The sequence below is a fragment of the Sminthopsis crassicaudata genome, chromosome 3, assembly GCF_048593235.1.
Source record: "Sminthopsis crassicaudata isolate SCR6 chromosome 3, ASM4859323v1, whole genome shotgun sequence".
Lineage (NCBI taxonomy): Eukaryota > Metazoa > Chordata > Mammalia > Dasyuromorphia > Dasyuridae > Sminthopsis > Sminthopsis crassicaudata.
Window position 1 is genome coordinate 342363173 of NC_133619.1, and position 13571 is coordinate 342376743.

Sequence of the window (13571 nt, forward strand, 5' to 3'; positions counted from 1 at the left end):
GCCTGCTACCACGGTGGTATGAGATGGAGTGAATCTGTCTGGCTGAGTTTGTCCCAGTTCATATGCTCTATTATAATTACATTATCATAGGTGTGAATCTTGTAGAACTATATTAAGTACTGTTCATGTACTGAACTAGAGAACTATTAAATCACCACTAACCACTAAATAACCACTGTCTCACCAATTCCGCTGAGTTAGCACCTTGTAAGAATCCTTGTTTCAAGTACAGAGTTCTGGCCTATAACTGAGACCCAGTCCATAATCCAGTGGCAGCACCAGTGGTGGGTGAGCATTTGCAGCAGCAGCATCTTTTAAGACTTTCTTCCCAGAGAAGGTAAAGGGAATTGGGCAACTGAAAAGAAAGAGATTAAGAAGGACTCTGAGCTGACATTGGGTGGACCCTAGTATATGATCTGTACTTAGTTCTTGGTCACAGTTCCAAGGCAGAGAGCAGCACTAGCTCTTGTAGCTGCAGGGGAACAAGTCCTTTTCCGAGTAAAGACCAGAAGAGCAGTGACCACACCTTTCCCAGGATCACACCACATTGTAAGCACTGAAAACTTGTAGATCTCCAGAACTAGATCTCAAAATACAACACTAAAAAGCCTGAAACTTGGGACAGTGCCTCCACACTTCCAGGTGAGCACAGCCTACCTGTAACATGAAACTAAAATTCAAGAAATAAACTGGAAAAAGAAGCAAACATCAACAACAAAAAACAATCTTAAATGTTGGCAGAGAATATCAAGACCTAAACTCAGAAGACAATTATGTAAAAATAGCTACAAGTAAAGCCTCAAAGAAAAATTCAATTTGGACATGAATTCCTAGAAGAGTTAAAAATATAAAGAATGGTAGAGGAAAAAATGAGTGTGTTCCAAGAAAACTATGGAAAAAAAATTTAACTGGTTTGATAAACCACAAAAATATTCTGAAGAAAATAACACTTTAAAAAGCAAAATTGACAAATGTTAAAAAGGCACAAAAATTCACTGAAGAAACTAATTCCTTAAAAATTATTATTGGGCAATTAAAAGCTAATGACTTCAAGGGAAATCAAGAAACAATACAACAAAGTCAAAAGAATGAAAAATAGAAGAAAATGTGAAATATCAGAAAAAGCAACTGACTAGGAAAAATAGAGGAGATAATTTAAGCATTATTGTGCTACCAAAAACCACAATTAAAAAAAAAAAAGAACCTACATATCATATTTCAAAAATTTTAAAAATAAAACTGCTTAGATCTTAGATATTTTACCTTAGGCAAGGTAAAATAAAAATTGAAATCACTCACCAATCACTTCCTGAAGGAGATCGCAAAATGAAATCTCCCAGAAATATTGTAACTTAAATTTCAGAGCTCCCAAGTCAAGAAAAAAAATATTGCAAGCAGGCTTAAAGAAACAATTCAAATGTCATGAAGCCATAGTCAGAATCATATAGTGGGTTCCACATTATAGGAACAGAAGATTTGGAATATGACATTCTGGAAGGCAAAGAAGTTAGGATTATAATCAAGAATCACCTATATTTAGCAAAACTAGGCATAATCCTTCACAAGGAAAAATAGATATTTAATGAAATAGAGGACTTTCAAATGTTTTTAATGAAAAGATCAGAAAAAAATAGGTCCTGGAAGACCAGTATGAGAAGGGATATGCAAGAGGTAATACTTACATGGGCAGTTTCTCACTTGCTTATGAAGTTCCTTAAATGCTGAAATATGTTAGAGGCTACAAATTTTATTTGGGCTGTGGCAATTCTTTTTTGCACACCTATTGAATAAACTGAAACAGATATTATATTTACATCTTCTGGATAATAAGTAAGAGCTAGCATGACTGCATACAATTCATTCTACTGAGTGGCCTGAAAAGTTCTAGCTACTCTCTTTATAGTTGTCAGAAAAATATATAGCACAAATATTATGCTTGGATGCATCTGTAAAGATGGTTGGTCTTTAAGAGGGATCTTAGAAACCTTTTTTTCAAAAACCTGTTGCTAACTATGTAATAGCCTGGTTATCTTTAAGGGGGACATATGCATAAAATTTGGAACTGTGGTCAATAAAATTTGCCACTCTGGGTGGGATGGTTTCACAGCATATACATGTGTATATATGTATATATGTGTGTGTATATATATATATATACATATATATATATATATATATATATATATATATACATACACACACACACACACACACACACACACACATATATAGTATATCTTGTTAGGTAGGTCCTATCCTAGATAATCGTATTACATATTTAATGGCCTTTAATAAAATTCTAGCCACTAGCACTGGGTAAGGAGTAAGGCTTTGGTCATCCACTCCATCACACTGTCTCCTTGATGGACTTTTGTAGCAAGAACTGATATTTCCAAGGGTTCTTGAGCTTCTTTTGTAAGCTGGCAAGGTGAGTTTAAAGCACTGTCTCTCCTTAAAATGTCATATAGTGGTTGTAATTGAAAGGTAGCTAAGCCTAACACTGGACACATTCATTAGATATTTCCTAACAATTTCTGAAAGTCATTTAAGGTGTTCAACTTCTCTGTTCTTAAAGAAAGTTTTTGTATCGTAAATATTTTGGGATATACTTCATATGCTAAATATTGAAAAGAAGGATGCCTTTGAATTTTTTTCTGGGGTTATATACAATTGATAGTCCCTTAATGTTTCTATAGTCTTTTTGTAGACATGTTTCTAACATTTGCTTCTCAGGTGCACACCCCAAGATATCATCCATGTAATGTAATAACATTACTTTTGGAAATGCTTTTTTTATTGGAGTAAGAGCAACAGCCACAAACATTTGACACATAATAGGGCTGTTTTTCATTCCCTGTGGCAAAACTGTCCATTCAAATCTTTTATAAGGCTTGGCTAAGTTAATGCTGGGCACTGAAAAGACAAATCTTTTAATATCCTCTTTTTCTAGATGGACAGAATAAAAACAATCCTTAACACAGAGGTCATTCCCTAGGCAATTGAGTAGGAGATGGAAGCCCAGGCTGAAGAGTTCACATTGTTTCCATTTGTTCATTCACTTTCCTCAAATCAGTCAACATCTACCATTTTCCAGATTTCTTTTTTTAGATTTTCAAATATATGAGAATTCCAAAGACTTAGAGAAGGTTCTAAGTGTTCTTAGTCAAGTTGCTCCTGTACTATATCTAATCTAATAAGGCCTGGATTTTTCACTGGTTAAGGGCCATTGTTCCACCCACAGATGTATTAACTTTCCATTGAATGGGAACAGATGTGAATGCAGGCAGGCCTTCAACAGCAGCCCTGCCTAAAAAGCTGAAGTGCTCAATTATAATCCCAACTGCTGTAAAATGTCTCTTCCACACAGATTGATCGGAAAAAAAAATTTTTTTTAACTACAAAAGGAGTAAAACTCCTGTTTTATTTTCAAATTTCCATCTCAAAGGGGTAGCACTAATTTCAGTTGCTATTGATCCTCCTATACCAGACATATGAGTATTTGCTGTAATCTTTGGTCAGTGATTCAGTCAGCTGGCACCTCTAATGACTGTACAATCTGCACCCGTGTCTACCAACCACTTCAGTGGTATGTCATTTACATTGATAGTGAGCATAGGAGGGTCAGCTGTAACAGCTGCAGTCTAGATATTCCTGGATTGTGTTGTTGGGAATAAAATTCTGGGCAAATATCACCAAATTGCATTTCAGGAATGCGAATCAGGAGGCCTTACGCTACTACTTCTCCTGGGTGACAGATCTGGGTGTTGACTTACAGCACTCTCAGGAGGTGAAATGGTCAAGCCTACTGTGCCTGGAGGCAAGGGATCTATAGGTCACACAGAGACAGGTTTCAATTCTCTGGGAGATATCTCAGTAGTCCCAGCTGCATACAACTCTATTCATCCTAATTGCAATTCCCTTTCCTCCTGACTTGCTTCTCTGCTGACTGATCATGTTTGGGTACTGAACTTTTAAGGACTCTCTGGGTGTAATAGTGACTGCCATCATGCCCATTATTTGGGCCCCTGTAGCCGAGCTTTGCCTCTCATTTCCCTGAACTGATCTACATTCTGATGCCCAGTGGAAACTCTTGTTGCTTTTTGGACACGGGGTTTTGGGTCTTGTTCTCCCACTCTGTTCTTTCACTTTATCTTTTTGCCAATATTAAGCTTTCAAATACTCTGCTTTACTACATTGAAAGTACTCACAAGTCTCTCTGGAAATCTCTTCCCAAGAGGGACCCTGTTTTCCCATGTTCAGATCTTGAAAAGTTTGCATCTGAGCATAAAAGGTATTTGTGCCCACTGTGGCACAGCATCTTATGATCTCATCTGAAGGAGCATCCTTTTTTAGTCCTAGTACAATTCTTCTACAATACTCATTAGCATTTTCTCTAGCAAGTTGTCTTACCATAATTTCTGTTGCCTTGTTTTCACCAGTGATAGTTCCTGTGATAGTTATCTGCAGACATCCCATGAAAGCAGCAAAGGATTCATTGGGACCTTGCATTATTTTTGTGAAGCTTTCCCCTTTTTCTTTTTTTCCTGGAAAGGTGCCCCATACTTTGGTAGAGCAGAAGCAATTTGTTCATACTGCCAAAGGGTAATTTTTCTGCACTAAAGTGTCTACATAAGGACCTACACCTGCTAGTTGGTCAAAGGTGACTAGTATATTAACTCCAGGCTTTGAGCTTATGTTCGACAGAATTCATTATATTCAGAAAGCTACAACAGGGTTTTTCCAGGTTCTAAACATGTTTTTGCTATAGATTTCCAATAATTTCTAATCATTAGGTGTTAGGATTTCATAAGCCAAATCTCTAACAGCATCTTAACATAAGATGATGTAGATCCATAAAGAAGGCAAGCCTTTTTCAGATCTTTGATAACTTCCATATTAAAAGGAGTATGTCTTCTCCTGATTTGACCTGAAGGCCCATAGGGGTCAAGTTCTTTAGTCACAGGGCATGCTTCCATTCTCAATCCAAAAGTACCCTGTCCCTCCTCCCTTATTTTAACCTAATGTTTCTTGTGGTCAGGATGGTAGAAGGGTAAAGCTGCTGTGCTGATAAGCCCTTGGTGTCACTGTCCCTTCTGAGGGAGGAGGATCAGGAAGGGAGGATACCCTTAGGTTACATGTATGCAGGCTAGACTGGGCTGAGAAGCTCCACCCCTCAAACTTCCCAGGGCAGTAAAAACGTGAATAAAAAAATACTGTAAAAAGTCTTCCTTATCTCTGTGCCCACACCCTTGGGGCTGTGGGTGCCATCCCCCAGCTAGTTCTCCTCACACTTCCTTATTTAACACCTTATGCTAAAAGCATTCTTTTTTTTTTATATATGGGATTTCTTAAAGCCAATTTTATTACATTGTACATAAGGAATGTGTGCCTTGGGGATTGAGCCAGAATCCATAGCCTGATATAATATTTAGTTAATTGCTCTCTTACTACCTTCCACATCTCTGGCTCTACCTCTTCTCCCTAGAAAGCTAGAGACATGCACTCTACAATGTTCAAAAACTCTGTGATCTGCTTCTGAGTCACTAAATACCTTTGCTCCTTTATCAGCCCAACCAAGCATTCTTCATACTTCCCTCAGGAGGGAAACTCTTTTGTTAGCACTTGCCCCATTTTGGTAGAAAAAAAGAGACTGGATTAGCCTTCAAGAAATCTTTCCACTTACATTTTTTTTTCCTTTTTTTTAAACTTACTCGGTTCTGGGTCATGGGGACTTGTCACTCGAACTCACACTATTCTAATGTCAGTTGAGCCACTGTGTGTCCTGCTTTCTAGGGCTTCACGTTGGGTGCCAATTGTCCAAACCTGCTCACTGGAGGATTTTGGTATTGATCATGGGTGAGGAGTGAAGGGACAGGAGTCTTTTATTCAAAAATTTCTCAGCCTTATATACCCTTATATAATTATAGCACACTGTGCATGCATTAACTATAGGGTAACAAGCATATGGAACCACATAAACAACTTGCTATTCTGTGCAGATGTCTCTTTGCCACTTAGTGTAACTCTGTTTTAATTACAACAAAGGTTGTCATGGCCTTTGAGTTCTCTAGAAGGCCAAGATGCCCTTAGTGGTGATGGGGAGCCAAACCTGACACATCAACAGGGTTCCACTGGACTAAAGGGTCTTATATGTCACCCAGGGTTCCCCACTATCTGTGGTCCTCTACAATTTATCATCATTAGGAAGTTAGGGTCTACATAGACAGAGGGCACAGGTAGGTGTCAATTATGTTGAAATGATCTACAAAAAATAAGGGATGAGAAAAAGGGATGCACCAGGAGAAGGGGGAAGGGAGAAGAAAGGGGGAAAAGATTCCATTTATAGAGATGCAGAAGAAAAATTATTAGTGGATAGAGAAGTGGTGAAGGGCAACACTTAAACCTCCCTCTTTTGAATTGGTTCAAAGAAGGAATGATATGTATATATTTTTTGAGATGTTCATCAATTGGAAAATTCCTAAACACGTTGTGACATATGATTATAATGGAATATTATTGTGTTATAAGAAATGATAAGCAAAATGGTTTTAGAAAGACCTGAGGAGATTCATATGAAATGATACAGAATCAAGTGAGCAGAAGTAGAATAATTTACACACTAATAGCAATATTGTAACAATGATCAATGGTGAAAGACTTAAAAGTTACTCTGATTAATATAATGATCCAACAAAATTCCCAGGGTTCATAATAAAAAATGCTGTTTTTCTCCAGAAAGCACTGATAAACTGTGAGTGAAAATTGAAGTATAATTTCTTTTCACTTTCTCCTTTTTTCTTGTCTTTTTTTGGTGAAATGGTTGGGATATGTTTGACTTGATTTCACATGTGTAATTGATATTTCTTTGCTTGCATTTTTAATAGTTGTGAGAATAGCTTAAGTAAGAAAAAGAATTTGGAATTCAAAATTAAAATAAAAAACTGCTAAAAATAAAAGAATAATTTTGAAAGGGAAAAAGAAATAAACAGAGAATGGTAATGAAAGAAATATTAATTGTTCATGATAGAATCATGCCAATTACATAAAGTAATGGCAAGATGAACCTAAATTACTTTATATATATATATATATACATATATATATATATATACATATATATATATATACATACAATGCCTAACTACAGAGCCTGAAAAAACAAACAAACACCCAACCAAGTTCATCTAAAGCAATAAAACATCAAGAACCAACCTCAAAGAAATAATTTAAAAATGGTAAAGAAGAGGGCTATTAATTAGTTCAAGATCTAAAACTCTACTGAAAAATAGCAATTTGGTACTGGTTAAAAAAAAAAACCTGCTAGGAAAATAGCAAAGCAATTTGGCAACATTTCCTAACACATAGCATAAAATCCAAACAGATACAAGATCTAGCTATAAAAGGTTACATTAAACATTAGAGGAACTAGGAAGGCAATATCTTTTACCATCTGGGATAAAGGAATCTTCCTGACCAAATAAGATAAGAAAGGAACACTGGGGATAAAATGGACAATTTTGTTTACATAAAATTGAAAAGATTTTTGTACACACAAAAAATGTAGCTACTAAAAGTAAGTAGGAGGAAAATTGTTCATTGGAAGGAATAATAAACTAATCTTAATAGAAAGAGGCAGTTCTCAAGGGGAAGAAATTCAAGCTATTAATAATCATATGAAAAAATGTTCCATATCACCAGTTCTGGGATTCAGGCCCTGGACTGTTTCCACTTAGGGTCCCAAGGAGGATGGTGCTCAAGGTGTGGGCAGTGGTTTGACTTTCCTGGCCCATAGCTGCCTTCTTCCTTCAGGGTGTTTCGATTCAGCTGTCCTGTGAATGCAGGTGGCTGGCTTCATTCTACACAGTATTGCTTCCCCTGTACATTCTGGGCATGGAGATGGGATTCCAGTTCAGATTTCATGTCTTTTTTCTTTAAATTCACCCCTCCCCTTTTTATAATTTCTATTGAAGTACTCCTTTCCTATCAGTCACTCAGGTTTACAGCTTCAGTTAATCAGTTATCTTCACTCTTCCATGAATCCTATAACTAATCAGTAACCAAGACTCCTCAGTTGATTTTACCTCTTGAATCCATCCCTTCTCTCCATTCACAACCTGTTAAGTTTTCCTCATTTCTCATATAGTCTATTGCAATAGTCTCCTAAATGGTTTTCCTGGCTTGCATCTCCTTTCCAATGCTATCTTCCACTCAGCTGCCAAACTAATGCTCATAAAGCATGGACTTGGGTGGATCACTCCCCAGCTCCACATGTTTCATTACCTATTGCTTCTAAGATAAAAGATTGCTGTTTGGCATTTAGAGCCCTTTACTATTTGGCCCCAGTCTATATTTCTCGACATTATTATTCATCTTCATATACTGTCTTCCAACCAAATTGTCTTAGTTGTTCCATCTTTCACTTCCACATCTTTGCTTAGGCTGAACCTTTACTTGGAATGTGCTCCTCTGACCCCTACTCTTAGAATCTGTAACTTCCGTATATCAAGGCTCAGCTCAGGCACTAGCTGCTTGAGGTTTTGCTGATCTTTAAAGTAATTAGTGTGTCCTCTCTCCATAGAAAATACCTCATATTTACTTTTCATAGATTTTGTTCTTATCTTTTTATATTCTTGTTGTACTAAATTGGATAGATGCTATATGAAGACTTTTCCTCAGTTCTTTTTCAGAGATTCTTGAAGATGCTTTTTAAAATAAAAATCTTGCTTACTGGCAATGGAACCACAACCCCTGCACCCATTCACTTTACCTAAACTAGGTTAATCTGCATTTTTTTATAATCCCAGGTCCACATCCACCCAATAAAAACCCCTCCAGTGCTGAAGTTTTTGACACAATCTCTTTCCAGGAAGTGTCTGTGCCATGATTGATAGGCAGGCAGTAGTGATCATTTGGGCTTGAGCTGCTCTATTCTAGCAAAATTTATCTCTATGTTGATTTTCTTCTTTTCATATTGGGAGAGGGAAATGAGAAAAGGGTCCCAGTTTCTCTCTCTTCCTCTCCCTCCCATTCCTCCTTTCCCTCTCCTTTTCTCCTACCCATCTTCTTTGTATTTCCTTTCCTACTTTGTTCTCATCTCTCCTTGGTGCAATTCTAAGCTACATCTCAGAAAAGTGACTGAATCCTGTGGCCATAATCCAATTCAAATGAAAAACTATTAAGTAACTATTATGTGAAAGGTGCTTTTAGGATACAAAAATGGAATAGGGTATAATTCTTCCCTTCAAAGAAGTACTGACTTTATAGTGACACAGTAAAAACTATGATTACTGCAATATTATTATCAGTCCATAGAGGGGATGAGAAAATTGCAAATATCAATATGCTGTAAATTATAAATGCAAAGAAGTCCAGACTGAAGGGAATTTCCTCTAAGCAGGGACTCAAGGAAAACTTGCTTAAGAGGTTTTATGAGAGGGTTGGCACTGAACTGATTCTCAAAGGGAAGAATTCTTCCAGTTTGGAACACAGAAAACCAATTTACACACAGGGCAGGAGTGTAAGCAAAGGCTGTGAAAGTAGAAAAGGCCATTATGAGGTCAGGGAAGAGAGAGAGCATAGTCTAGTTTGCATGAAATGCAAGTCATATGTGATCCAGCTGGAAAGGTGGATTGGTGTCAGAACATGAAAGATCTTGAATGCCAGGCTAGAAAAAGCAATGGGGAATAACAGCAACCTTTGAGTGAGAGAGCAAAATGACCACCCTGGTATTGTGTTAGAAGATAACTTTGGTACCTGAACCAAGGATGGATTGGAAGAGGGAGCAAATGGAAAGAGACAATACAATTATCTAAAGGGGAGAGGTAGTCAAGGTCCAAGCAAAGTTGCAGTGGGAATGAAATTATGGCTACCATCATTAATACTTTTACTAATAGTAATACTTTTCATCTCCTAACCTAGGTCTGGAAGGAACTGCAAAAATTAAGTCATCTGTGACAGAAGTGGAGAAAACGGTAGACGTCTTTTATGAGAATGGCACTAGGGGGCACCTGGGCATAGTAGCTTATAGAAGATCCAGACACTTAACTCAGATTGCCATAACTAAATAAAGTATGATAGCTCTTGTTCATCTGAAAACTTTTTGGCTTCTTTGCTGATGTAGTATCTCCAAAGCTTACATAATCACACCAAGAACATTTTTTTTTTTTTTTACCAGTTGAATTTCTTCACTGTAATTAAAAGGTAACTATTGAAAGGTTATTTAATCCTCAAATCCTCTTACAGATTGCTCTAAATTAAGTTTTATCTTTTCTGGCAAGTTCTTAAGACTCTCAGGAGACTTCTCCAGTAAAGAAATCAGTAGTCTTATCAGTAGTCTTATCTTTAAAACTGAATTAGAAGGTGGAGACTTTGTTACACATTAATTTTCTGTGTTACTGCCCCGTAGGCTGAAATCATGTAAAGTGGTAACACAGACATTTCATTTAATGCTCAATAAAGTTCCTTTATTCAAACATAGTAGTTATATTTGGACAATCATGATTAACTGTGTGACATCACAGGAGAAGCCTATTTGATAATAGAAAAGGAGAAAAATCAAATCTTTTGATTTCCTTCCCTAAAAATGTCTTCAAATTTGTTCTATGGGATTTGTTATGGGTATCAGGCTAGCATATGGCAGAGGATTTTGACTGGATCTTAAATTGGCTGCACAGATATCTGGGAAGTCCTGCTCTGTGGGATGATCTGGTCTTTTTTCTATCTTTTGGGGCCATGGCTACCTATAGGGAACACCTGATTTTTTTTTTTTTTTTTTTTTTTTTTTTTTTTTTTTTTTTTTTTTTTTTTTTTAATACACGGCTGACAAAAATCTCAGGCAGATAAGTTGGATAATCAAGTTTTGTTCTTCTGTATCTTACTGTTTCATTAGCATATTTCTGCATCCAGTCTAAGTGCAAAAACATTAAGTATAAAAGCCCCATGTTTTTGAGGGGCAAAGTTTGAAGGAGCCACAAAGTCTAGACTTTAAAAAAAAAAAAATCAAACTTTGCTTATGCTAGATGGAACAAAGAATAGTCCTAGAACTGCAGTCAGGAAGATGAAAGTTCAAATCCAGCCTCTGATGTAAACTAGATAAGTGACTTAGAGATACAATCTGCTTACTTCAGTTTCCCCAACTATAAAATAGGGATAATGATAACACTTATTTCCCCGGCTTGTAAGCATCAAATAAATTAATATTTGTAAATCTTTTGCCATGTAAATGATAGCTGTTATTATTGTTAGTCTAACTCAATTAAAAAAACTAGTCTAGGATGAATAGGATGACTACCACAGGCCTGATTTTGAATAGTTTATTAAAGGAAAGGTGAAGCATCAGTTTCAAATTGTACAAAAGGAAAAACCTCATATTTTAAATGTACAATTTACAGAAGTACTAGCAAAACCAATCAAGGAGACACTCAAAATACAAAAATCTATTTGACTTCAAACTGAATTGGAAACCCATTGGAGGTACCTAGATATTAAACTTTTTTTTTGTTTTTGTTTTTTGTTATACAGTATTCTACAATTCTAAGTTAGGATTCAGTTTTCCACAGAGGACTGTGAAGAACAAGACCGGCCTGTGATTGTGACTCAAACCATGCAGCATCGATCATGATCCTCCACTCTCTCAGAACTACTGAGCTGACATGTTAATGCAGCTATTCCTGCTGTTGTTCTTCCAGGAACATCAAATTTCTAACAGCACAGCATTGTTGTCCCCTCTTAACCCTGGCTGAGGAACTGCTGAATTAGCAAGTCAAACATTTTTGGCAACCAAGTCTTATTTTGAGGACTCTATACACACTTTGAAAAGTCTTGATTTTTAAATGTTTATTAAAAGGATGAAAACATCCAGTTTTTTCCCCCTCCTCCTTCCCAACAGGTAATCACTGGGTGTGCAGATTTTTATCCTTTTTAAAAAAGAATGAAATTTTTGGTAAAAGTGAAAATCTCATGATTTTGTTGCAGCTGTTTTAAAAATAATCACTTAATCAGAGATAGCCGTTCTTACAGTGGATGGCTGTGTTTTGAAGTTCCAGTGCTAAAGTAAAGAATCAAAAATGATGAGGAAAAGTTGTTTTCTCAGACTATAATAGCAGCAACTGGGCATAGTCAGAAAAGCTAAACAGAATGAAACTCCCAACCACTGAAGACATTTAAATCTTAGCACAATGAATTAGCTCAGGACTAGTTTGGCCTTTCTTCAATCATGAAAATTCATGATTTCTCTCCCCCTGTCCAAAGAATAATTTTTATTTGCACAGTTAACACTGACAATGGAGCTGGATTCCTTGGTAAACTTAAGAACTTCATCCTCTAAGCACACACTTCTATGCAGCACATACTTCTAACTGGCAAAATTAATTAACAAAATTATTTAGCACATAAGGATATTTACTGCTTGGGAAGTAGACACATCTATGGTACAGTAAAATTGCTTCTGAACGGCAAAGTAATTATTTGAGGAATTCATGATTATTTTTCTAAGGAAATGGCAGTCTATGTACCTTCGGTTTGGCAGGACATGATATAAGTGATAAAAACAGCAAACTGATAACTTGAGAACTGTTTGTTTTACTGAGAATACTTTATTTGCTGGTATAAGTTGCTAAAAATGCACAGAACAAATACCCATAGAAAATGTACTGTGTTTGTGTCTCCCTGGTGCTATATAAAATGCATTGTTGCACAGCATTTGTTGGAAAAGTGGCTGCATGGACATTTCTGATTTTATGCCCCCTTATAAATAAAAATAAACCTTCTTTTTCAAGAGTATATAAAATCTGGATTTTTCATCCCTGTCTTGGGGTGTGTGCGTGCGTGCGTGCGTGTGTGTGTGTGTGTGTGTGTGTGTGTGTTTGGCAGCAGTGCACTGGGTTAGGGCTCTGCCGTGGACTGTCAGTGTCCTGCTCCTCTCCATGCCCATGGACCACAATGTCAACCACATCCAGTGTGTTGAAAAACACTCTTCTGCAACCAGGATGACCGGCTTATATAGCATTATCGCTAGTCAATGACTGACTGGCATAGGTTTAATAAAAATGATTAGCTCTTAAAACATAAAAAGGCAAATGTTAAAACAGTTTTAAATTGTACAGCAGGAAAATAAAGTTAAAAATATTTTTTTTTTCCACTCAATGCTGAGTTTTCATAAAACAGGTGTACAACAGTGTTTATCTTGACAGCTGTTTTAAAAATTTAAAATCCCCAAACCCCCCCATCCAGAAAAAAACCACACACATCTGTATTGGGATAGTCCAGTACTAGAATACAAATGATTTTTCAGGTCAGTCTTTCTGAGGTGACTATTTCACTGACATTCCTTTGTGTAATTTACATGCTCCTCTCTTCTGCTCTGTCACTGCAAAAAGGGATTGACCTTAATCATTTGATTAAAAAACAAAGCAGATCACATCAAAAGTGTTTTTTTGTTTTTTGTTTTTTTTTTCAATACAAGCTATCACAGTATATAGGCCTCTAGCTCTAAATAACAGAGTTCCAGATTTATAAAATTTCTTCATCAGTCTTCAGAACATAGGCATTCCAAATCCCTGGGGGGGGAAAAA

At 36.5% G+C, this 13571-nt stretch overlaps 1 protein-coding gene across 3 annotated transcripts in view; it reads right to left on the minus strand.

Moving 5' to 3' along the window:
• Nucleotides 1–11818: 11818 nt before the first annotated feature.
• The window catches only part of STAG1 (STAG1 cohesin complex component), a 318115-nt gene continuing 316362 nt past the window's right edge, over nucleotides 11819–13571 (minus strand). For all 3 annotated transcript variants that reach the window (XM_074301602.1, XM_074301601.1, XM_074301603.1), the window contains one exon: nucleotides 11819–13556. In XM_074301602.1, coding sequence (XP_074157703.1) covers nucleotides 13533–13556 — 24 coding nt within the window. In that variant the 3' untranslated portion in view covers nucleotides 11819–13532. The remainder of the gene's footprint in view (nucleotides 13557–13571) is intronic.